General features: G+C 48.0%; 1 protein-coding gene and 3 long non-coding RNA genes across 4 annotated transcripts in view; 2 read left to right on the top strand and 2 right to left on the bottom strand.

The window, feature by feature from the left end:
• Nucleotides 1-1,649: 1,649 nt before the first annotated feature.
• Nucleotides 1,650-3,413, bottom strand: LOC311602114. The gene is made up of 4 exons (XR_014780684.1): nt 3,362-3,413; nt 3,003-3,061; nt 2,588-2,706; nt 1,650-1,693 (listed from the first exon to the last, which is right to left on the bottom strand). It is a non-coding gene; the product is annotated as an uncharacterized lncRNA (long non-coding RNA).
• A 2,376-nt stretch (nt 3,414-5,789) lies between these two features.
• On the top strand, nt 5,790-7,368 carry LOC311601801. Its single transcript, XR_014780656.1, has 3 exons — nt 5,790-5,859; nt 5,970-6,150; nt 7,266-7,368. It is a non-coding gene; the product is annotated as an uncharacterized lncRNA (long non-coding RNA).
• A 33-nt stretch (nt 7,369-7,401) lies between these two features.
• LOC311601731 lies at nt 7,402-8,117 on the top strand. The gene is made up of 3 exons (XR_014780639.1): nt 7,402-7,430; nt 7,576-7,727; nt 8,065-8,117. It is a non-coding gene; the product is annotated as an uncharacterized lncRNA (long non-coding RNA).
• A 7,631-nt stretch (nt 8,118-15,748) lies between these two features.
• LOC311601214 (uncharacterized protein) overlaps nt 15,749-25,105 on the bottom strand; it is a gene marked incomplete at its 3' end in the record, with an annotated part of 30,442 nt that continues 21,085 nt past the window's right edge. Inside the window, exon 7 of the mRNA XM_084788608.1 lies at nt 15,749-15,867. Within this exon, the coding sequence (XP_084644734.1) occupies nt 15,749-15,867 (119 nt within the window). The remainder of the gene's footprint in view (nt 15,868-25,105) is intronic.

Below are 25,105 nucleotides of genomic sequence, written 5' to 3'. Positions count from 1 at the left end.
AATGAAAGAGCCAAGGCTTCCTAAGGACAAACACGATGGCAGGGTCAAAACGTCCAGTCATATTTAAGCCATTTTGCTACTTCACACTGAGGGGTTGAATGTCCACAAAACAACTAAAGGGTTAAGGAAAACAGAATCATTGTGAACAGGAAAATATATATCAAACGGTGGGGTTGCCACTTTGGGTTCCGTAAGGCAAGTGTTGGGTGCAAGGCAGATGTCCCCTTGCCAGTCACCAAAGCAGAGTGTGTATGCTGAGGTGACACAGAGAGGTGGGACAGCTGCAGCCTTCACTCTCCATCAGGAACTGCAGACAGAAAGGCAAAGGCAAAGTCAGATCACAAATATGTGACAGCCTGGCTCTCTAGTCATAACATTGTGTGCCAGAAGTGTAAGAGGCTCATTGCGATGAACCAACAGACCTGTTCCTAGGTGAATGCCTTCTCTCTAGCACTGGCTCCACCATCATTAACTGCCCTAGTTCTCATTTGGTCAACCCCAGGTACTCAGAGAGGAACCTGGCATTCCTTTATCCCCATGCCTGGGGGGAATGCTTACACTGCCCACCCAGATAGATCCCTGTGAGATTAAAGCACCCCAACCTCATTTAGCATTGTCCTTCAAGGATACCCACAAAGAGTGGATTCCCACTCACACTGGGCTCTTAATTGACTGTTTTTACCCAGCAGCCTTGTTTTCAAGCTTCCCTGGCTCTGAAATTCTCCTCTGAACTCACAGAACCCTTCCTGGATAGAACTCTGAGGTTTGCTGACAAAATTCAGTCTGGGAAGGTATCCATGTTCCATGTGCACAAGGAAAATATCCTGAGTTGGGATGACGATCTCCCCCACATCACAGACACCTATGCCCTGTGCATATGCTGTTAGGCCTTGTCAGGCTGCTGTGGACTGAGACACAGCTGCTGACTGGGAGACATCTCTCCTAGTTCTTTTCCTTCCACTGCCCTCCTGCAAGACTTTCCCACCTTTAGCACCTCACAGTTTTCTTGACTTCTGGGCACTGGCCCTCTGCTATTGAGCAAAACACTAGATAGGTGAAGACCTAAGCAGACACTGGGGTCCACTTTCTCAGTCCCATTGAGGAGTAGGAGTCCCTAGCTGACACGTGCAGGAAACCACCAGCTCTAGCTACCTCTCTCTCAGCATAAGCCCTTCAGTTTTCCCAGTCTATCCACTCCATGTCCCTCATCCAAGCAGCCACCAACCTGCTGTCCTACAAGTCTCTTGCCACGCTGGAGGGGAGTTGTGCAGAATCAGGAGAGCCTCGGCAGCATCCATGACCCTCTGCCTGTCTACCTCAGCAGAAAAGCTGCCCTGGTTTGAGATGTCTGGGGCCCTAGAGTGGACTGCAGGGTTCGCAGGGTTCTGGTTGGAGATGTCATTGATCTGGGGTGTGCTGTCTCTTCCCACGTTGGTACTTTGAGAGTCCTGGGAACTGATGGTGGGGACCTGCAGAAAGGGGTTGTGAGAGAAGGAATTATGACAAACCATACCTCCATCCTTGATGACAGTGGACCCTTCAGCCATCATTCCGCCCCACCAGACAACCAGCTCTAGCGCTTCCCAAAGCCCACCCTCTCCCAGGACATCACCCCCAGTCATTTACCAGGAGCTGTGCTGGCCGTACTGACCGGGCAATGCAGCCGCAGGGATGCATGACCACAGAAGACAACCTGACAACGTGAGGAGAGGAAACATGGACACTAAAGGCACTGCTGACAACCCCTGCAAGCTCACAGGGAGAGCTGGGTGCTCTGCAAGGTCAGCCTGGGGGAGGGGAATATCTGAGGATAGCAGGACCAATGACACCAATGTGGTAGAACTGGAATTGTTCTGATTTCTGTATCACTGCTTCTCAGAGTCACCTTCCACATCACTTCTCTAGGAACCACCTTTTCTGAACTCTTTCCTCCCCGGGTACAGAAAGGTGACCAAGAACTGTTCTAATCTGGAAAGCAGCAGGGAAGATGGGACCGTGGTCCTCTCAGAGACCGGCTCTGGCCTCCACTTGGCCCATGCTCTTCCTGACGGGACACGTTCTCTGTTGGCCTGCAACACTCCCCGGGGCCTCTCTGGCAGGTCCAGTTATGCCTCCAGATTTCTGCAGAGCCTCCTCCCATGCCCACTCACTCTGGGTGCAGGAATAGTCTCAGCGCACTGGGAGCCAGCTGTGTGCTGTGCGCATTGTGCCTGTCCTCCTTAATGCTGCTGTGCAGACTAGTCTCCGCAACCGCCTGCACTGAGGGAAAAGCTCACAGTGATACTTTTCCAAGTATGCCATACAGAATACAGGAAAGCCCAGAGGTCTGTGTCTTTGCAAGTCTGGCTGCAACGTTGCTCTGCTATTCCCCTGTCATTTTTTTCCTTCCTTCTTTCTTCTCTACTTCCTTCCTTGTTTCCTTCCTCCCTACTTCCTTCCCTTCCTTCCTTCTTTCTCCTCTTGCTCTGTGTCCTCCGCCACCCACATGGTCTTCCTTCTTTCTCTCCTAACCTTATCGTACTAATAACGTGATTTCTCACACAGGACAGTAAGCCAGAGCTGGCCCTGTGGGCTTTGTTGTACTCACAGACAGGGAATAAACATGGGATGCCAAGGATCACATGAGAAAGGAATGGGCATTCGATGACTGAAGATCATAGGTGAAAAGGCTGGGGGGCAGTGGAGCAGTGGCCCTTGGATGATTTCCTGCAAGAGCACACATCCTTGTTCAATATCAGGTCGGACACTCCAGAGAGAAGGGATAGGAATGTTTCCAAAACCGGAGATATGCATAAAGAATTACAGAGCTTTCCAAAACTTGATGACCGAACAATACCACGCTTTAGGTTTTCCTTTTAGGTCAGAACATACTAAGACCCAAAGGGAAGTGACTTTCCCAACACAGGAATTTGTCTAGAGACAAAGGCTTTAGGACCCAGTTGAAACGGTACGGATGGTGACTGCTGGCGTGGACTCTCTCTGGACCTGCACATTTTCCTTACCTCTGGGGGAACTGTGTGAGGCAGGACTTCAGGCTGGTAATGAAGATCCTGTTGCTCATCTGGAAGAGACCATGCAGAGATGGTGTGAGCATCCCTTCCCACCGTAGTCTCCTGAAAGCACCCACTCCATTTGAGGACTCCTGCCCCTGCCAATCTTTACCGTACCCCCTCCACAAAGTCTCCGTTTTATGTGTACGTGGGATGCTTGACACAGAATGGGCATCTTATACCTGGACAGATTCAGGTCCTGAGAAGTATTGCCTAAGGCCACATTTCTAATCGATGGCATGACTGGTGACAGAAACACTTAGGATTACTGCACCCAAAGTGACACCAAACCCCTAGCCAGACACACTGACCCACAACATCTGATGTGGTGGAACTCTCTTCAGCGTTCACAGGAGATTTGGGGTCTTCAGCCATAGTCTCTCTCTGGCCTCAAGGACGGTGCCTCTGTCTCTGTGTAGCCTACACTTCTTCCATGAATTCACAGCAGTCAAGGCCCCACCAGATTCCCTAGAGTAGGGGATGGACGGGCTCGTGTTAGGCACACCTACAGGAGGCCTGACCTCTCTCCTATAGGTATGGCACTCATGAGAGGAATGCACAACTCTGCCATTTCTTGGGATCAAAGAGTTTGAAATGCACTTGACCTCTGATTGGTTCTGAGTCCATGGATGTTATGCTGTCAAAGCAAACTACAGTTTCTCAGGGAGCAAGTTAGACTGACATTCTTTATTGCTCTGGTCAGTCTCCTATATCAGTTGAAGTCAGAAGACCAGTACGAAACAGAACACATCCCTCTTCAACTTTTTTGACCAGAATGAAACACTACGCCCTGTGCCAGCCAGGAGATAGTTCCTCCGCAGGTTGTTTTTCTCAGTACAAAATACTATCACTGTGGGCTGTAGACTTTGCTCAGAGCTTAAGAGCACTGGGTGCTCTCCCAGTCGATGCATTTTCAATCCCAGCACCCACATGGCAGCTCACAAGCCTCTGTAACTCCAGCTCCAGGGTTTCTGACACCCCCCCCCCCCGCACACACACAGAGACAGGTAGGCAAAACCCCATTGAACAAGAAATAAAAATGAAGTCAAAACAATACACTCTCTGCTGTCATGAAAACCCATGCCTTCTGCTATATACAGCCTTTGGCCAACCTCCAAATGCTCCTCCTCAGCGCACCCATGGCACCTGAGCTCAGCTTCTTCCACGCTTTGATTGGCCCTTCTTGTGCATGTCACGCTCTAGCAGTTCAAGACCAGAGATTCTCCTCTGGAAACTCAGTCATCCCTCCCTGCCCCACCTGAGCCATAAGTAGCAGAAGCTTCCCCCTGGGGTGCTGAAGCTGGGAACCCTGGCGAAAGGTTCAGTCAGGGGGCAGGCTACATCATGGCAGCGTCTGCCTCTCTGGCCTCACCCCTTTAGACTTGCCAGAGGAGGCCGAATGCTGTAAGATTGGGAGAGCCCAGGTGAAGGGGGCAGGGATAAGAGGACTTGGAACCTAGTTTGTTTTTCTTGAAGCCAGCCTCTAGTCACCCCAGAGTCCAGCCAATCAGGATGAAGCAGTGGGCTTCTGAGGGAAGATGCAGCTCCTTCCCCTGCCAGCTGAGGCTCCTGCCAGTGAGCTGCCAGAGCTGCTTTCTCCATCTCTCTCTCTCTCTCTCTCTCTCTCTCTCTCTCTCTCTCTCTCTCTCTCTCTCTCTCTCTCTCTCTCTCTCTCTCTCTCTCTCTCTCTCTCCTTGCAGCACCCTCTTCTGGACCAATGACCTTCCAAATTTACTCCCCTCACACATCCTTCCCAGCCACCTTGTGGCTGCTCTGTGACCCTTGCTGACCTCTAGGTGACCCAGCATCCAGTGTCTTCCGCGAGAAGAATACTGAGATTTGCGCCCCCTGGTGGTGGCTCCCTGGATTGCCGCCGTTTTTGTGGCGCAAATGTTTTGAACCCCCTTGCTTGCTGAGAGCTCTGTTCAGCATTCTAAATTACAGTACCTGGGGACTAGAGAAGGCAGGCGTCCTGGTGTCAAGGGTAACTAATGCCAGGGCTCACTTGAAAAGCAGAGGGGGGTGGATCTCTAAGTTTGACGGCAGCATGGTAAACAGAAGTGAATTCAGAAGAGTTAGCATGCAGATTCTCACATATAGGTAGAAGGACAAAAGACAAGGGGCCGGGAAGTCACATGTTTGTCTGAGGGAGTGTTTCCTAGCTGACACTACGGAGTAAAAAAAAATTTTTTTTACTTACACAATAAAGACAGAGGAGGCAGGGAGTATGCGGCTAGCAGAAATATGGAGGGATTTATTCCTAGAACAGAAAACAAAAAGGTTAGATGTAGACTCCAACAAGTTGAAGCCCTTGCCAGACATCGGCAAGTATTCTCTGGGGTTTTAAGATGGCCTCAGAATGAGAAAAGACGATGTGAGGACAGATGGTGGCCCATGCCGAAATCTCACGCTGGAGTTCGAAGAGACAAATTAGAGCAGCTCGGCGACCCGATCTACTGAAGCTGTATGCACCCACACCCCACGTTGTTTCGCACTCAAACGGAGGCAGTTTGCGGGCCCGTGACCAGAGGGTGCAAAGCTCAATTCGTCCCTCCTGTGGTAAAGGTGGCCCTCCTGAAGTGAGCAGCAGTTACCAGCACCACCACAGCTTGAGTGCAGCAGCGGGTCTCCGAGCGGCCACTAGGGGCCGCCATTCTGCCGGACGGACGAACACTGGAAGCTCATTGGCCTTTGTGGCAAGGCAGGAAGTAGAGCCTCGGGCCAAGCCGGAAGCCCTGAGAAGGCTTGAGGAACAGCCGCGAGCCTAGGCTTCTCTCAGGCGCCTCAACTCGCTGATCCTGAAGGCCTGGTACCTGGGCGTAACCACGGGTGGCACTGATGTGGGACAGGTCCTTCCTATTTTTCTGTGCCTTTCCTCTTCCCTCTACCTGCTCAGGTGCCCGTTTCCTTCGTTTTCAGGCCTCTTTAGGCGACGCCTGCCAGAGATGGGAAGCAACCAGGAGGAGCACCCCTCGACCCCCCGCAGCCTTTCGGCCCCTCCAGGCCCTTCCCAGCCGCCTCGGGCCCCGCCCCAAACCCTTCTGAGAATGCACATCCCCAGGTTGCTCGCCGGTCTGGGACCTGCCAGGCAGCAGTTGAGGTAGGCATCGGGTGTGAGGGAAGAGAAGAAGCCGCACTCGGCACGGTCGCAGCAGACAAAGTGTGGAGCCCACTGTGGGACATTAGCGGACAACCGGGAGGGAATGGGTGGGTTTGAGGAGAGGAGAGGGCGGGTGAGCGGCCTGGCTTGGAGCCAATGGGCAGGTGAGTCGGCCGGACACGGTATTTGGGCGATGCCAGGGCCCAGTACTCGGTACTCAGCATGGGCTTCAACAAACATCTGCCACGTGTAGGATGCTGGGAAGGAATGAAAGGGCAAAGAATGGAACAGGGAGAGATGTGGATGGAATTCGCGGAAATACTGTTTGCTCGAAACAGTTTCCTGTGTGGTGGGTTTTTAGGTATGACTCGTGTGTCCACTGTCTTCAGAAGAGCAAGAGGATTTCCTGGGAGGGGTGCAGGGGTGTGAGTGGGGACAAAAGTGTAATCCGTTGAAAAGTGGAGCGAGGGGATACTTAAGATTAAGGCATGAAGAAACCTTGATTGGAGGGTGAAGGGGTAATTGAACACTGGTCATCCATGTCACTCCTGAATAGTTGGTGTGTGTTTTTCCCATGTGGGGAGCGAATGAATGCGGGACGCCCAGAAGTCAGCTGCCAAGGTGTCCAGGCTTTGGCGTGATTGTGGCTCGAGGCGCAGGGCTGCTGGAGTAGGCCTGGAAACGGGGTGTGTGTCCCGAGTCTGAGCCGACTGATGGCAGAATGGAGCCAAGGGCAAGAGGTGGCTGTGGGGAGGCGGTGGGTGAGAGCGACCACATGGGAAGGATGGAGACTGTGTGAATAAGATAGGGCGATGAAGGCTGAAGGAAACTGTGAGAGGACAAACTCGTGGTGAGCATGCTGGAGAAGAAGAGTCTACTTGCCAGAGGAAGCTTTTTCTGTGTTTCTTTCTTTGTTTGTTTGTTTGCCTGTTTCCTTGCTTGGTTTTCTTTGGGTTTGGGTTTCGGTTTCAGTTTCAGTTAGGGTGGTTATTATTTTTGGGGGTGGGATTTTATGTTCTTCCTTCCTTCCTTTCTCCCTTCCTTTCTTGCTTGTCAGAAAGACCAGTTACTTTGGGGCCATTGGGATACAGTGGTGTTTCTGCTCTCCATTCCAGAATCATGGAGGCAAAAGCCAAGCCGAGTTTCTACTGCTTGCCCTCCTCCTCAGAAGCGAGCATGGGGAACACAACTGGAGCAGCACCAGGAATCAAACCAGGCCTCAGACGACCTGGAAATCTCTCTGTCAGAGGTCACAGTTGGGGCAGCCGGACCCAAGCCATGTGAGAAGCCCAGTCCTCCCGCTCTCGGGTCTGCTGGTACCCCAGTTGTGCTGTGTCCTCGTGGGTGGGGCCTGTTGGCATGGGAGGGGGGCCAGGCCCCACCCTTGCACATGACCAGCAGGAGTCCCTCAAACCCCTACTGTAGGGATCACAGTGTAGCTCTGCCTGCACCGAGTTCAGAGAAGAGGGTGCGTGGTGCACCTCTAAAGAGACGCCAGACTGGACTACCAAGAGCGAGTGTCCCCTGCAAATCTGCCAGACAGGGCAACATGTCCTCTACCTGTGCAAAAACTCACAGTGAGTATTCTTGGCTAGGGAGGGCGCCTTAGTGTAGGTGGAGGGAAGCACAGCACTAGTAACTCTGTGACCAGCCTTGTCACAGAATTGTACTCTGTGTGACCTTGGAAGAGTACACCGTGGACCTCAATGGGGCCCAGTACAGAGTGACATCGTATATCAATGGTAGGTGGCAGCTGAGTGCGGGAAGCAGAGGCCTTGCAGTTGGGGGGTGGCTGGGGGGCGGAATGGGTTGTGGCTTTGGAGAGTTCTGTGGCGGTGACTACTCAGAATGTTGGTGAATGGTCAGATGAGGCAAGTGGGCAGCCAACAGGGAGCAATTCTTTGTCTTTTACAGCTTGGGAGAACACTGGGGGCCAGCCTGAAGACCTGCACCCTGCAAGAACCCAGCGGGTAAGGAGAGTCTGTTACTTGAGTCGGAGTGGGGGGCCCCCACCAGTTACTGTCGAGACGACTGTCCTCTTTTTCTCTTTTTTTTCCACTATATTTTTAAATTTTCTACATATACATTTATATTACTACAGATATACAGAATCAACTACTTATACCAAGAAGAACCGTGACACAGTCAGGAATTATGTAAATGTTAGATTCCTTGAGTTTTGACTGTTTGTATTTGGCAGCGTTCAAGACCCCTCTCAGCTGAGTCTTAAAGTCAGGGCTCCCACCTCTAACAGTTCATCACGTGGCCGTGTGCTGACGTGGGAAACATCCCTTCTCCTTGGGCCTCAGTCTTCTCAGTGGCGAGAGAGCATGTTAAGACGGAGGGAGGCTTCTGCGGGTGTCTTGGGAGCACTGACATTCTGGGCTCCTGCCATCAGGGTGTGATTTGCCCATGCGTCATCCTCCCTTCCCGGCTGGCCTGGAACCCAATCCCCACCTGTGATCTCTGTCTCTACAGGAGAGCTCCCAGCTATTCTACTGGCCCCCACCACGTTCACCTCTGCCCTACAGGGCAGCAGCCTCAGAGCAGAAAATGATGGTTTCTCCTTCCATGGGGCTACATGGGGCTTTGGCCTTTCCCAACATGTGAGTAGAGAGGGACTTGGAGCTGTCTGTGTCATTTGTCCATGTGCGTCCAACCCTGTGCTCGGTGCCATAGGAGCAGCAGGAGGATGGTCTGGGAAGAAGGAGGAGGAGGAGGAGAGGGCAGGGAGAAGGCTGACACTCAGACCGAGGGGCAAACACAGGGTTCTCTCCTGCTTTGGTGGTCCATGCCTCCGAGACTTGGTACCGGTGACTTTATGTTTCCAAGCATCCACTTCCTAGAGGACATTTTGGCAAAACATATTGTACACCTGTCGCACTGTAAAGAGTACCAGAGCAAGGCCTTCCAGCACACAGTAGGCCTTCCGCACACGCACACTGTTTCTCTGCATCCCAACAGATGGGTGAGACAGAAGGTCCCAATGAAACCTAGTGTCACGGCAGAGACGGCCACAGAGGCCCAGGGGAAAGTCCAGAGGACAACAGAGAAACCCTCCTGGGAGTGCTTCAGGCTTCCTTTCATGATGTGTGGTGGCTGGTAAAGAGCTGGCAGGACCCAGTCCATGAGACCCGAATCTCTCCAGGGACTTTGCAGTTTCAAATGCAGACACCTGTGGTTCCCTGATGTCCTCTTCAAAACAAACAAACAAACAACAACAACAAAAACAGACACTATAGAGATGACTGTCAGGGTGTGAGCGGATGTTATGTCAAGGAAAGCCGAGTGAGAAGGACAGAGTGTGTGTCCAAGCCGTGGGGTCTGAGCTCTCCACTGCCCAGTGGATTCCCACGTTCTGGTATTGCAAAAACCCCGCCAGTCTCTCTCTACAGGTTCTACCTACACACCTCAGTGCTTAATCCCCTCACCTCTTGTTTCCAGATACTCAAGGGTGAAGCTCCTGCCAAGTCCTAGCACAGAGCGTCATCCACTGGAGCTGCAGGTCCCTGGAGAAGTGAGGCTTCTGGAAACTGGGGAGGCGGGAGCTAAGTGGCTGTGTAGACAAGTCGGCCTAGGCCTTGGTAGTGGGCAGTGGAGTCAGCAGGGCACTGGGTGGGGGGCACATGTGCTTCTGAGAAGAGGTATCGAATAGAGGGCTCCTATTCTCCTCACACCTGTTCCTTTGCAGGGCCCCAGTGCCTCAGTTTCTGCTGCCTCAGAGCGTCAGGAGATACTGGAGGCTGCCGAGGCCTTGTTGACTCTGAAGAACTCTTCTTGGACCCGGCGCTCGACCCACAGATAACCAGGTAGCTGGCCTGTTGCAAAGGAGCATGGGATGGAGATGCTTGGGAGAGTAGAAGCACTGTGCTAAGTTGGTCTTTGCTGGGCACACGGGCTTAGTTGGTGGTTGGATTGACTTTGGGGCTGGGTACCCCAGACATCTGAATCTGACTTCAGGGAGGGCACATGGGGATCATGCAGCAGATACGTGGCTTGTCGAGTTTTGTGCTCAGCAGTAACTAACAGGCTGGGGTCCTGGTGTCAGGAGAGAGGAAGAGACTGATGCCCCTAGGTGTTGCAGGGATTTGCTGCAGGGCAGGAAGAAGTAAATCTGGCTTCTGGATTCCCTGCCCAGGCCAGTGTCTGCAGTCTACTGCACACTCTGGTGGTGGGTTTATTGCATGCCTCTGATTTCAGGGGGATTTCCGTTCAGATGTGCAGGCTGGATTCCTTCTCAAGGTGTGTTTTGCCATCAAATCATAAAATGGCCCACCCAGAGGGCTAGGGCTCTGTGATCTGAGAAGGGAATTCAACCTCTCTCATAAGTCTGGAAAGCAAGGCCAGTGACTATTGGGCCAGGAGGCAGATGGGGCCCAGGGAATGTAGCAGGAAGCCACGCTGGACAGAACTGCTGGAAGGGAAGGTGCAGAATAAAACTGGAGAGGTGGCTGATTACAGGGGTTTGGCAAGGGTGGGAGGTGAAACCTAAGCTAGGGCTTCTTAATGTTTCCTGACCAACCTAATTGTAAACACCACTGTGCTTGCACTAAAGCACATGAACACACACACACACACACACACACACACACACACACACACACACATACACACACACATCCTGGCACTAGGCCAGAAGCAGTGGGTAGTGGGAAGCCTAGGAAATGTTCTGATATCAGGAAGGTTATATTTAGAGACCATGAACTTCAGCACCATAGACTGGTGTCCTGGATGGAGAAATCAGGGAAGGTGAGTCTGGAGATGGGGAATTCAGACAAAAACAAGTCTGTCCACTGGTGTCAGTGACAAGTCATCAATTGTAGGAGAGAGTGGAGAAGCGAGGAGAGTCTGGGAAGGGATTTGTGTTCATTAGGTGGTTTTGATCCCATCCTTTCTGCTTTCAGGTCTTGCGTGAGTTAGAACAGTGAAGCCTCCCAGCCCATGCTTGAGATACCTTGGGATCCAGCAGCTGGCTCCCCCCACCTCCTGCACCTTCCTCTTAAGCTTAAGTGCCCAGAGGAGGGGGTGCAGGCTTGTTCAAACAGCAAGTCATTGATAGCCTGTGCGGTTCAGGCCTGAAACAGTTCAATGTGCTTTAGAGGCCTTAGGGCGTTTACTAAGCTTTCAGGCTCTTCATACTGTGGGGTCAGTTCCTTGGCTCATATGCTATGTTCCTTTACCCTCTCCCTTGTCCCCTTGAAAGCTCTTGCTTTTTGGTGTATCTTCTGTGAACAGCATTGCTTAATTTAATAGGGCCTGTCTGTCAGAGGGCTTCTGAGTGGGTTGGTAGGCCAGTGTTTGCATTTGTTTTTAGTTGTGTTTGTACCCAGGCATTACTGTACTTAATACTTGAATGTGGACACAAGAGAATTTTCCATTCGTGACCAACCTTGTGCATGTGAACAAACAATCAATCATTGGTGGGAGGTACTGCTCAGGTCTTCACTGTAAGTGATTGCACCTTGCGCAATGGTCTCCCCTCTGGGACTCTGATCATGCCACACGTTCCAAGCCACAGCCACTTGGAATGACTCCTTCACACCTTCAAACACTCTCTCCCAATAGAGACTGTTATACCTTACCAAGCTGGGCTGTCAGCATGGAATTCAGCCTAGGCACCCTCTGGACCACAGCTTCGGTGTGCAGGCCCTGAAGAGCATAATCCCTGAAGATGTCCCGTCTGCATCACAGATGCTTTTCCAGTCCCATCTGACCAGCATCAATTATCTTGGTAAAGCAAAAGCTTCACTTTAGTGGTGCTTTTATTATGTTAAGTGCAGTTCATTCTCCAGCCCCATAGGTGTGTGATGGTCAATATGTGATTTAAGCTACTGAAGTGATTCTTTTACAATTAGGTGCCCTTCTGGTTGGTCCCAATATGCTAAGAATTACAATTTTCCCTTGATGGAATCATTTTTCCTTGATGATTATTGTCGTGTCTTTCCTCGTAATGGATTTTTCCATGATTATGTTGTGCCTTTCCTCATATCTTTGAATACCTTTTGGTTCGAAGTCTTTTGTTGTCCGATACTAAAATGTCTACACAATCTTGCATCTTGGATCTATTTGCTTGGAATTCCTTTTTTTCATCCTTTAACCTGAGGTGGTATCAATCCTTGGTATTGAGGTATGTTTCTTGGATGCAGCAGAAAGTTGGATCCTTATTTTGCATGCATTCTGATACTCCGTGTCTGTTTTTTGGGTAATTTAGACCACTGATGTTCCAATTTATCAGTGAAAAGTTTTTGTTAATTTCTGTTATGTGGTGGTTTTGAGCGTGGTGGTGGGGGTGGTGTCAGCTCATGCTGATGAGATTGTGGAGCAAAGGGAGTACTCAGCTGTGGCTAGTGGGAGTGCCAACTTGTGCAGTACCTATGGAAACCAGGGTGGGCATATTAGTGGTCGTGGTTTCTTCTATATGTATTTATGGGTTGTATACGTACTTTATGTGATCTATGAACTTCATAATAAAGAGGCTGTGTTAGCCGTTTGTAAGTTATTTGTACAACCAATACTGTCTACTATTTGGTTCCTCTATGATACAAAATTGTAAATGTCAGTCTATATCCAACACACATGTTCAATGTTTATTTGTTTAGGACTTCCCTGTATACTTGAAGCATGCAAAGTGGAAGATCTTCAGTGCCGTCTCCACTTAAGCTGGGGTGGGGGCGATCGATGTGCTGTATAGCTTGATGGTCCTTGTTTCACATTCTTGTGTTTCTCACCCTAATAGCACACAACTTTCATTTCAAGCTGTCTTTGAGAAAGCTCGGTGGGAGGGGGACACATCGACACAGCTATGAGAACCCAGGGATCAAATGCCACAAGCTCTGAGCCATAAGGAGAGCCAACACTTGTACTGGGCCATGGCTGGTTCCCAGGCTAGGAGAGTAGCAGTGTTATTGGTGAGTGTGCAGAGAATCTCGGGTGAGTGCAGAGTAGCATAGGCTAGTCTCTGCCCCTATGGAGCGGTGACTCTGCAGCTCCGAGCAGAGTGGGAGGCAAGAGACAGGTCCATCAAAGCCTAGAGCAGTGGTCCTCTACCTTCCTAATGCCATGACGCTTTACTACAATTCTTCATGCTGTGGTGACTCCCAACCGTAACATTGTTTCGCTGCCACCCCATAGTTGCAATTTGCTACTGCTGTGATTTGTAATGTAAGTATCTGATACACAGGATATCTGGCATGCAACCCGGTGGGGCTCTCCTCCCACAGGTTGGGAATCGTTGGTCTAGAGAGACTGTGATAGGTGACTGTAGCAGGAGGTAAGGTCAGCATCAGAGGCACATCATTTGTTAGACACAGTGTCGGAGTAGTGCTGAGTGGTAGCAGCGAGCATCTTGCGGGCGGTGGGCAGATAGTTCTTCTATGGCCATGGTTGGAGTCAGCCTGTGGAGTGTTGGGCAGAACCGGTTCGTCTGTGCCTGAAGAGTGTTGTGCAGAAAGGACGGGTCTGTGTCTGAGAAGTGGAGCTGATGTGAAGGCTCCTCGTGGGTCAGTCCTCCTCTGCTTCAAGGTTCTTCGTGCAGCTACTCAGTGCAACCATTTTCAGCAAATATATCAGTAGACATTCACTGCTTAATCACAACTCGCACGCGTGCACGCAGGCAGGCACGCACGCTCGCTAGCACGAGCCATAACCCCTGGGTACACTGTTTAGCCACTGGGACTTGAAATGTCCAATCCTCTTAAGGTCGCTGTAGCTGAGTCTTGGATGTGAGGTTCGACTGGGATTGGAGAAGTTATTGCATAGAGCTCTGATTCCCAACCGAATTCGGCTTAGTGAATTTTTTTTTTTTGTCAGCCTGACACAGCTATGGTCATCTGAGAAGAGGAAACCCCAATTGAGGAACTCTTTCCACCTGACTGGCATGCGTATTTTCTTGATTAACAATTCATGATGTAGGGTTCAGCCCACTGGGGCACTGCCATCTCTAGGCAAGTAGCCTTGTGTTATGTAAGAAATTAGGCCAAGCAAGCCATGGAGCGAGGCAGTAAGCAGCAGTTCCCCAAGGGCTCTGTGTCAGTCCCAGCCTTGAGTTCCTGCCTGTCTGCAATAAATCTCAGGGCCCTAAGCTGAGGGGAGAAACTGTACCTTTTCTCTTCGCTTGCTTGAGGTAACTGGTGTTATTCAGAGTAATAGAAACCAAGTAGGGCAAAGCCGAAGTCAGTAGACAGAGGACTGGTGAGGAGAGATGGTGCTCAGGCCACAGATGTGCCACAGAGAAGGGATTCATCTAAGTCATACTAGGATTAGCGACTTGGTGATGGTTAATCTGTACTGTGGCTCTGACTGCATTTTAGTCAACCAGGAGGTGTATGTCTGGATATGTCTGTCTATGAGGAGGGTTCCAGAACCATTTTCTTGAGGGGAGATGGCTCCCTATGAGTGTGGATGGTATCATTGCCAGGACTGGGTTCCATCATTGAATAAAAAGGAAAAAAGAAATGCCACTGTCCCCTGCTCCATGTGTTCAATTTTCCCCAGTGGTGGAGTCTCCGTTGCCTGTTCCAGGCAGAGTGAACTCTGTCACAAACTCCCCTCCAGGAAGGTTGTACCTTTTATACTGGGAACCTAAATGTATACTCTGTGAGCTATTTTTGAAAACAATGAAAAACATAACCAACACAGGCCCGACTGTTCTCGGCCTGTGGGTCCCACCTTGGCTGTCCTAGGGGAATAGAAAAAAGGGGCTTGGGACTTGAAATGCTGCTGTCTGCCTGTCCACCACAGCCTCCTCTGAAAAGACCCTCCCTGCTAAACAAGAAAGGACAATGGTTTCTCACAGATGGTGCTGCCAAGCTTTTCCCTTTTTCCTCTTCATTCCTTCATTTTGACTTGTACAGGAGACTGGGTTACTATAGACAAGAGGAGTAGTTGTGTTTTTCTATGTCCTGTTTGTGTGTTCTTGTAGGTAAAATGCATTTCATCGTCCAATAAAACTGCCTGGAGACTACCCCCTTCCTCTCTGGTAAAGAATCAGCTGTGCCCAGTCCTCCCTTGCAGCCTTACCACGAGGAAACTATGTTGCAGTACCTTCCAAGGACACCCTAAGAAGACAGAAACCACTTATCACAGGGAGAACAACCTTGTGTAGTTGGAGACAAGGTTGTCTCTTGGGGGTCCTCTTTTTTGAGGAGCCGTGGATGCCTGGGTACTGTGAAGACTAAAGCCCTTTTAGGAGGGTCCTTACATTCTTTGTGTAGGTGGCCCTCTCCCACCTCTTCATCACCGTGGCTCAAGATGTTCAGCTGTGAAGCCTGCTTAGACTACAAGGGGAGGGAACTTGCAAGTCTCCCCTCCTCACTGTATGGCAGAATGGGGGTCAGAGCTGGCAGCTGTGAGAAGAAACACTCTTGAGTGGAGACTGCATTGCAACAAATGCCCCCGACATAGCAAGCATCATTGCCTCAAGGAGGGCTCATGATTCCCTGTAGAGTACTCAGAAAGATGCTTGCTCTCCTCTCCAAGACACCCTGTCCCTTTCAGCAAAACACTCTCCAGGCTCTCCTTAAGTTGATGTCAGTATGGAATGTGAAGGAAATATCAGGAAGCCAAAACACTGTAATGTTTGCCAGCGTTTATTTCAATCTCATCGAACAAGATTCTTGGGAGAACAGGGACCTGGGTAGCAGAAGGCCTTGCTCACTGTCCATGGCCCCATGTCCAGGGCTCCTGGGATCTCAGCCTCAGCGAGTCTGGCGTCCTCTCCTAAGGAGGAAACAGAGAGACAAGTGGACCCTAAAAGCCCTGCGGGAACTGAGAGGAGGGCTTGGGTGCTGCCTGGGGGAGAGCAAGGGAGACAGCCAGGCTTGCTGTGAGAGATGAGAGAGGGAGGGGCTGGCTCAGAGCCCTCACCTGAAGAAGCTGGACACACGTGCCAGCGTTCTCTGGAAGCGGCCCTTCCAGGACCTTCTTGGAGGAGCAGAGTTGCTGGTTTCTCTTGGCCCATAGCATGCTTTCTCCATGGTGTGAGCAAAGACACCACCTTCATGGGAGTACCATGCGTTTCCCCCAGTCTCAGAAAGAGGGTTAAGGCAGCAGTTCCATTATGGCTGTTGCCAGCTACCTGATTTGTGTACTACGATGTGAACCTGCACTGCAGGTAGAGGTGCACAGGCTGGGGTAGAGGGAGACCTGCCATGAGCGAACCCAGCTGCCCCTGGAGGGTGTTCCAGACCCATGGAAATGACACTTACCAACCCAGAAGGAGGAAAGAAGGGGATGAAGACCATGCTTCCAAGAACGTGTGTGGTGTCACCAGTGGCACCCTACTCCAGGACTCCTTTGCCCAAATCAGCTGAGCTGCCACCTATGCTGGGTGCAGAGTGTGGGGCCCAACCTCTCCATAGCCCTAAACCCCGCCCCTTATGCCTCTAACCTATTGCCTGTGCCTATGGCTCCTCCGGGCTTCAGGCCAGCACACTGTGCTCAACCAGTGGATACATTTCTGGAGTGTGGCCTGCTTCCCAACTCCCGCCCCTCGGAACTCTCCTTCTTTCTTGGCTTGGCTTTTCATCTTCACTCTGTGCAGGGCAGCAGCCTGAGCGCAAGTTCTGCTGTCTGAAGTAAAAATGCAGAGGTCTTCGGTCTCTCGGTGAGTGCCTGTTCGGCAGGGTTTCCACACACAAAACTGCTCAGGAGTCCTGCCTGCGGTCACCCCATTTGGTTAGGACTATGGTGTTTCTTGTGGCTCTCAGGAGGCTCAGCTTCCACATGATTCCTCGAGTACATGCTGGGCATGGCGCCCTGAGGCCTGGAGGACAGGTCACCAGCTTTCCTCTGAGGGGTTTGCGCTCCGCAGGTCATGCACATACCTGCTCCTGTGTGTCTGCTTCCGGTGGTTGATGCAAAGTATTTTGGAGCCTCGGAGCTTCTTCAGTGTGCAGGACAGTCACAAGGGAACAGACATAGGGTTTCAGGTTTAGCAGTTTACACTTAGATCTGTGATTCATTTTCAGTTACCTCTTTTGGGAGATATTGGAGCCAATTGACAGTTGTTTGTTTGAAAGTTTTTCCTTGAAGGCATCTTGTTTTTTGCTGTGTCATTCCCTAATACAATTATCATAGAGTCTTTGCAGTGCTGCCTCTGGCTTTTTAAAAATTCATTGTTTTTTTCATTTCTAATTAATTTATTCATATTACACCTAAATTGTTAGTCCTTCCCTTGTATTCTCCTATCCTTCCCTCCCTCCCACTTTCCCACTTCTCCCCTCCCCTATGTCTGTGATTGAGGGAGACCTCCTCCCCCTATATATGCTCTTAGAATAACGAGCCTCTTCTTGGTAACTTGCTATCCTTCTCTGAGTGCCGCCAGGCCTCCCCATCCAGGGGACATGGTCAGAAAAGGGACACCAGAGTTCATGTGAGAGTCAGATCTCACTCTCCACTCAGTGGTGGAGAATATCCTGTTCATCAGTTAGTTCTGGGTAGGGGTTCGAAGTTTACTGCCTATTTCTCCTTGGCTGCTGCCTTAGTTTGAGGAGGACACCAGGACCCAGATCTGACTGTCATAAAGTTCTTCTTGTAGGTTTCCAGGACTCTGTGGATCCTTCAATTTCCCTGTTCTTCCATGCTACTCTCACCTAAAGTCTCAATAGGATGTCCTCTCCTCTGACCCACTTTCCTGGTAAGTAAAGTTTTTCATGGGACGTATCCCTTGGACTAGTGTCTTAATATAAGTGAGTATATACTGTTTGTCTCTTTTTGCTTCTGGGTGAACTCACTCATTATGATGATTTCTAGTTCAGTCCATTTGTCCACAAATTTCAGACTTCCTTGTTTTTAACAGCTGAGTAGTATTCCATAGCGTAAATGTACCACAGTTTCTTAGTCTATTCTTCTATTGAGGGACACTTAGGCTGTTTCCATGTTCTGGCTATTTTGAATAAAGCAGGTATGAACATGGTTGTGCATATTTCCCTGTTGTGTGGGAGGGCATTTCCTGTGTATATTCCAAGGAGTGGGATAGCTGGGTCTTGAGGAAGCCCTATTACCATTTTTCTGAGAAAGCGCCAGATAGCTTTCCAAAGTGGTTGTACTAGTTTGCATTCCCACCAGCAATGAAGGAGTGTTCCTCTCTCTCCACATCCTCGCCAACATGTGGTGTCACTTGAGTTTTTGATCTTAGCCATTCTGATGGGTGTAAGATGGAATCTCAGTGTCGTTTTGATTTGCACATCTCTGATGACTAGCGAGGACGAGCATTTCTTTAAGTGTTTCTCAACCATTTGATATTCCTCTGTTGAAAATTCTCTGTTTAGTTCTGAGCCCCATTTCACAATTAGGCTGTTTGGTTTTGTGGTGTTTAATTTCTTGAGTTCTTTATATATTTTGGATATTAGACCTGTGTCAGATGTAGGGTTGGTGAAGATCTTTTCCCAGTCTGTAGGCTGTGGCTTTGTTCTCTTGACAGTGTTTCCTGCCTTACAGAAGCTTCTCAGCCTCATGAGGTCCCATTTATTAATCGTTGACCTTAAGGCCTGGGCAGTTACTGTTCTGTTCAGGAAGTTGTCTACTGTGCCTATGTGTTCCAGGCTCTTCCCCACTTTTCCCTCTAACTGAATTAAGGTCTCTGGTTTTAAGTTGAGGTCTTTAATCCACTTCGACTTGAGTTTTGCTCATGATGACAAATTGCATCTTTCTACATGTAAACATCCAGTTAGACCAGCACCATTTGTTGAAGATGCTATCGTTTTTCCATTGAATAGATTTGGCTTCTTTGTCAAAAATCAAGTGAGCAAATGTGTGTGGATTCATCTCTGGGTCTTCAATTCGATTCCATTGATCCCCCAGTCTATTGCTTTGCCAGGACCATGCTGTTTTAATTACTGTTGCTCTGTAGTACAGCTTGAGATTAGGTATGGAGATTCCTCCGTAGGATCGTTTATTGTGTAAGTTGTTTTTGCTATTCTGGGCTTTTTATTTCTCCATATGAATTTGAGAATTGATCTTTCAATATCTTCAAAGTATTTTGTGGGTATTTTGATAGGGATTGCGTTGAATCTGTATATTGCTTTTGGTAAGATGGCGATTTTTATTATGCTAATTCTCCTGATCCATGAACAAGGTAAATTCCTCCATCTTCTGATGTCATCTTCAATCTCTTTCTTCAGAGGTATAAAGTTTTTCTTTTCAAATAAGTCCTTCACTTGCTTGGTTAGAGTTACTCCTAGATATTTTATATAGCTTGTGGCTATCGTGGAGGGAATAGTTTTCCTAATTTCTTCTTCTGCCTGTTTGTCATTTGTATATAGGAAAGCTACTGACTTTTTTTAGTTAATTTTGTATCTTGCCAATTTGCTGAAGGTGTTTATCAGCTGTAGGAGTTCTCTGGTGGAATTTTGGGGGTCCTTTATATACACTATCATATCATCTGTAAATAGGGGTAATTTGACTTCTTCCTTTCCCATTTGGATCCCCCTGATCTCCTTTTAATATCTTATTGCTCTGGCTAGAACTTCAAGAACTATATTGAAGAGATATGGGGACAGAGGGCAGCCTTGTCTGGTCCCCGATTTTAGAGGGATTTCCTTGAGTATCTCTCCATTTACTTTAATGTTGGATATTGGTTTGCTGAATATAGCCTTTATCATGTTTAGATAAGTGCCTTGTATTCCTGATTTCTCCAGAACTTTAAACATGAATGGGTGCTGGATTTTGTCAAATGCTTTTTCTGTGTCTAAGTAGATGATCATATGGGTTTTTCTTTCAGTTTGTTTCTATGGTGGATTTCATTGATGGATTTCCATAGGTTAAACCATCCCTGCATGCCTAGAATGAAGCCTACCTAGTCATGGTGAATGATGTCTTTGATGTGCAGTTGTATTCGTTTTGTGAGTATTTTATTGAGTATTTTTGCTTCAATGTTCACAAGAGAAATTAGTCTGAGATTCTCTTTTTTAGTTGGGACTTTGTGGGGTTTAGGTATCACCGTGACTATGGCCTCATAGAAGGAATTTGATAATGTTCCGTCCATTTCTATCTTTTGGAATAGCTTGAATAGAATTGGTATTAGCTCCTCTGGTAGAATCCTGTGCTGAAGCCATCTGGTCCTGGGCTTTTTTTTTTTTTTTGGCTGGGAGACTATCAATGGTTGCTTCTATTTCTATAGGTGAAATAGGGCTATTTAATTTGTTTATCGGATGTTGATTCAATTTTAGCAAATGGAATTGGTGGAGAAAATTGTCGATTTCCCTGAGATTTTCAAATTTTGTGGCATAATTGCCTTTAAAGTAGGTTCTAACTTTCGGGGGTTGGTGTCCCTGAAGATTGTGAAGTATTTCTTATATCAATTATTATGTAACATCTTAAAGGGAGATGGTCCAGCAATTATTTTTGTTCAGTGGAATGCTGTGAACTAAGCAAATCCTAATAGTTCTAAGTACAAAAAACAAGTGTTTGTGGAGTGTTGAGGAATAATTGGGATATCTGTATCATATGCCCTACCCACACACCTCCAAGTCTCAAGGACCTTTGTGAAAGAAGAGGCAGGAAGATTGTGAGACCTAAAGTCAGGAAAGACCAGGATAAGACAGTGTCTTCTGCTTAGGACAGGACCTCTGTACTTTTGAACTCATAGCACTGTAGAGCTGGGGCGGTCCATGGGCTCACAATCAAGCCCAGTGTGCCCTACGGCCTATGCTGATCATTTCCTACAGTTTCCTGAGTGATGCTATTACAGGAACGCACCCTCAGGCCAGTTTCATGTGTGGTACTTAAATGTCTAAATAGGAGCTGGAGTGACAGCTCAGTGGTTATGAGCACTGGTCGCCCTTACAGGAGTTCTGGGTTCATTCCCCAGAACCCACATAGCAGAACACAACTGACTGCAACTTCAGCTCCAGTGAAAATGATGCCCTCCTTTGACTTCTGCAGGCACCAGGCACATAGTATACATGCATACATGCAGATAGACTATGCGCACACATAAAGAATAAGTAATTATAGGAAAATTTTAATGGTGAATGGACCTTGTATTACTAGAGAAAGCTAGAGTAAACTGTACTTTCTAGTGAATATTCTTCACACATTGACATGGCATAGATGGGCCTAAAAATTGTGAACCTTGAGAAAAGTTGGGATTACAAGCATGAGTTACTACAACAGGTTTACTGTGGTCCGATTTTCTTTTCACATTATTTTGATTTTACATAACTGTGTGTGTGTGTGTGTGTGTGTGTGTGTGTGTGTGTGTGTGAGAGAGAGAGAGAGAGAGAGAGAGAGAGAGAGAGAGAGAGAGAGAGAGAGAGAGAGAGAGAGGCGGGGTGAGGGAGGGAGAGAGAGCAGGAGATCAAAATGCATGCAGGTCTGGTGCCTGCAGAGAGGGAGTCAGAGCCCCTGGCATTGGAGTTCCATATGATGAGGCGCTGCCACTTGGGTTCTGGGAACTTAACTGGGCCCTCTTCAAGAGCAGGAAGTGCTCTTAAACTTTGAACAATCTAGCCAGTTCCTGATGTGAACGTCTTCTGTGCTGTTTATGGAAGGCAACATGAACAGCTCTTTCTGTGCCACTGACCATGGTGCAAAGAGTATAGGCAGGAGGATACTGGACATTTCTTTTTCTCAGCCTTGCTACTTATGTTTGAGGTCATGATGGCTGAGGCTGGGTATGGTAAGTGGAGCCTCTTACATTTTGTTAAGGTGAGCAAACTATCTGTAGAGATGCCCAGGAATGAATCTCTGCTGTGGGATCTGTTCTGTGCCCCCGATACTAATCTGCAAGTCACTTTTAGTATGGGTTTTCTAACCTACACTTCAACAGCGTGGCGAGGAGCACAAAATGAAGCAAACTGGTCCATTTATGGTAGGTAAGAAAGGACTGGGTACAAGGACAAATATACCCGCCAAGGGCAGCCTTTAATAGCTGGAATTGAATCTGCATTCTCTAGAAGAACAGTTCGTGTGCCTAACTGCTCAGGCATCTCTCCAGCCCCTCTAGTGTCTTTTGAGAGTTCCTCTTGGTATTCTTGTAGGAAAGCCCTGGCCATGATAATTTCCCTCACTTTTCCTTTATTAAACAATAACTTTAACTCAACATAATTTTAAACACCTGAGTGAATGTGATATAGGCTCCTAAAATGATCCCCCTAAACGATCTTTCGAACATTTACTAGGTATGACACCTTGGGGTGCTGGAGATATGAGGCACATCATACTCTGCTCTTTCATGAGCTACGGTGTTGTTGAGATGTTCTTCTGAGCAGAGCTGTGTGCTCCTGTGCTTTCAGTGGTGTTCACATGTAGGCACTTGCATAAGGGCAGAGCTAGGTCTCACAATAGTTAACCTCAAAAGAACTGAGAGGAAGGTACAGAATTTGCTGTAGAGATGAGGGAAATGCTAGCCCTTGGACAGAAGAAAACCAATGCCTGGGGACAGAACCCACCCACCCCAGCTCCTGGCCTCTTATTGATGCTGGCACGTTTCTCTTAACCACAAGTATGAGTTCACTGGAGTCTTTATGTGTCTTTCCTGAATCACTAGATAGCCTGTATATAACAGCATCCTCCTCCTCAGTGTGAATTGGAGTTGGAGCTGGATTTCAGAAGTTCTGAGGAGAGAAGGTCAAGGCACCCAAGTGGCTGGGCAAGGGCGCTGGGTAGTCATAGCCTCTCAGTGTACAGCCTCAGATATGATGAGCCAGTAGTCTTACGGAGACAAGGGGGTTTTCTTGTTGTATATGTTGTTGTTAATTGTCATGAAATACCTGACAAAAACTACCTAAGGAAATAACAGTTTATTTTGGCTCCGAGTTCGAAGGGATACACTCTGTGATGCCTGACAGTGGGAAAAACCTGGTCTGTGGCACTGACCTGTGGGTGGAGAAAAGAGACGACCTCCCAGCTGACTTTCTCCTATGTCCCATTTTTAAAAAGAGTGTGTCACCCCAGGCCATCCATCCTCAGTGAAACCTCTCTGGAGACATACATGGCTGTGCCTATCGGTATCTTAGGCACTTCTTAATATAATCAAGTGGGTGATTAAAATTAACTATCCTATCATGCTAAGAGCAGCTGCCACAGTTTGCACTTTCGCATGTGCTAATGCTGCAAACACACTGACTGGGCAATTGATAGACACATCATGAGGTCATGGGAGGACACAATTATTGATTCCTAATATTTAACAAGTTTCTACTAATATTTCTATTAGACAACTCCTATATGGCCTCTCTTCCCTGAAACCTGAAATAAAAGTCATATACAGAAGAAAGAATATGCCAAAGTGAATATAATTTCCTTCAGGCAGATGTGTGTGGCTTTGGCAGGATTTTAACAAAACCAACCTCCTCAACAGACTAAAAGAATTCCTACTAGTAATGTTCATGCTTCAGAGAGCATATTCTATCATAATTTTGTGGAAAAGAAGATGATAGCTTCAAATTTGCTTTCACATCACAGAAACTCTGTGTGCTTTATTTTTCTAATGTGTCTCCACCATTTCTCTTGGAGTACCGTACAGTTAAGGCCCACCACTACTACTTATGATAAAAAACCCAGTGTGTTTTACTACTTATTTGTAGGCCATGTCATGCCCAATGGTGTTAAAGGTGTATTTAGGGGTGTTTTTCAGTATGCCATCTTTGGCCTTTTTGGTACCGGTGGCTAAAATTAGATGAGGTTCATGCAAGACAAGCACTGTAACGCAGAGCAAGATCCGCACACCTTTACACTTCATGGTACCATACACTATAGTTAAATTGGACAAGCAAGCCAGGAATTCACGATGGATCCCATGTAGGTCTGGAGTTTGCCACCTCCTGCTTCATTCTCCTGAGTACACGAGCTTATAGACCTTTACCATTAGGCCGTCTTAGGTGTAATCTTGTTCATTGTTTTCAAACAGTTTCTTATTTGTTATAAGCCATTACCTTCCTTCACCCAGTATTTTAGTGTACTGAAAAAATTTTACTCGTGTGGGTATGAGGACAGAACTTTCAGAGGCTAAATTGTAATGAAATCCAAGGAAACAGTGTGCAAGTGTAGGTCAGGCTAGGTTGTACTCAGTTCACTTTACATACAGGCTCTGGAATTACTTTTTAACAGACTGACATGATTGGAGAACATGCAATCACTCCTAACCGACTCCCTGTAATTAAATTGATGCTTCATTATAGTATTATGAAAGAGTAAACAAAGAACAAGTGTTACATTCCACAACTAGCATGGTCCTTTGCATCATAATATAAAAATTACTTTAAAAAATCAAAGAAGGAGTAGTATATAAAAATTAATGTAATTGGGCAGGTGGGAGTATTTGGACTGTCTGGCAACCTACATGATACTTGTATTTAACACATTTTCTTGGTGAGGACACGTCATTGTGTTGCCTTGGGAATACAACACAGTCCTTAGAAGATGTATGCCAAAGTAATTGAATGGAAGGGGTTGAAACCCTTAAATGGCTAGGTGGAACTTCAACTCATACCAGAAGCAGAGGAGATGAAGCAATGTGAGTATATTGTTGCAGGACATTTGACCACGCATACCAGATGCCATACACGTCTACTAGGCCTTCTAGCGCAAGGTAGTGATTAAATTAACCACCTTTTAATAGGAAATGTATTAGAAGCTCTAGAATTTCATGAGAAGCATCATGTTAACAACAAAAGCTTGAAGAAAGATTTTTCTGTATTACTTGGCATCCAGCCAAAACAATTATAAGGCAATGCCCTAGTTGTTCTTTGTTTATAGCAAAACGTCATTACAGTCAGAAGGTAACCTAAAGTCTGCCCAAACTCCTCCACCGTCCAAGGGCAATACAAGTAATAAACATTGAATGCCTACTCTGATCTACCCAATGGACAGGACATTCTCACCAGTTATGTGGAGAGCAAGGACTGACTCTGACATGAACTCTGGTGCCCCATATTTGACCACCTCCCCTTGGAGGGGAGGCCTGGTGGTAGTCAGAGAAAGGATAAGCAGGCTCCCAGGATGAGACTTGATA

Source organism: Acomys minous (assembly GCF_964271855.1).
Source record: "Acomys minous genome assembly, chromosome: 7".
Lineage (NCBI taxonomy): Eukaryota > Metazoa > Chordata > Mammalia > Rodentia > Muridae > Acomys > Acomys minous.
Note: the sequence above shows the minus strand (reverse complement) of the source record. Positions and strands in the feature narration are given on the sequence as shown.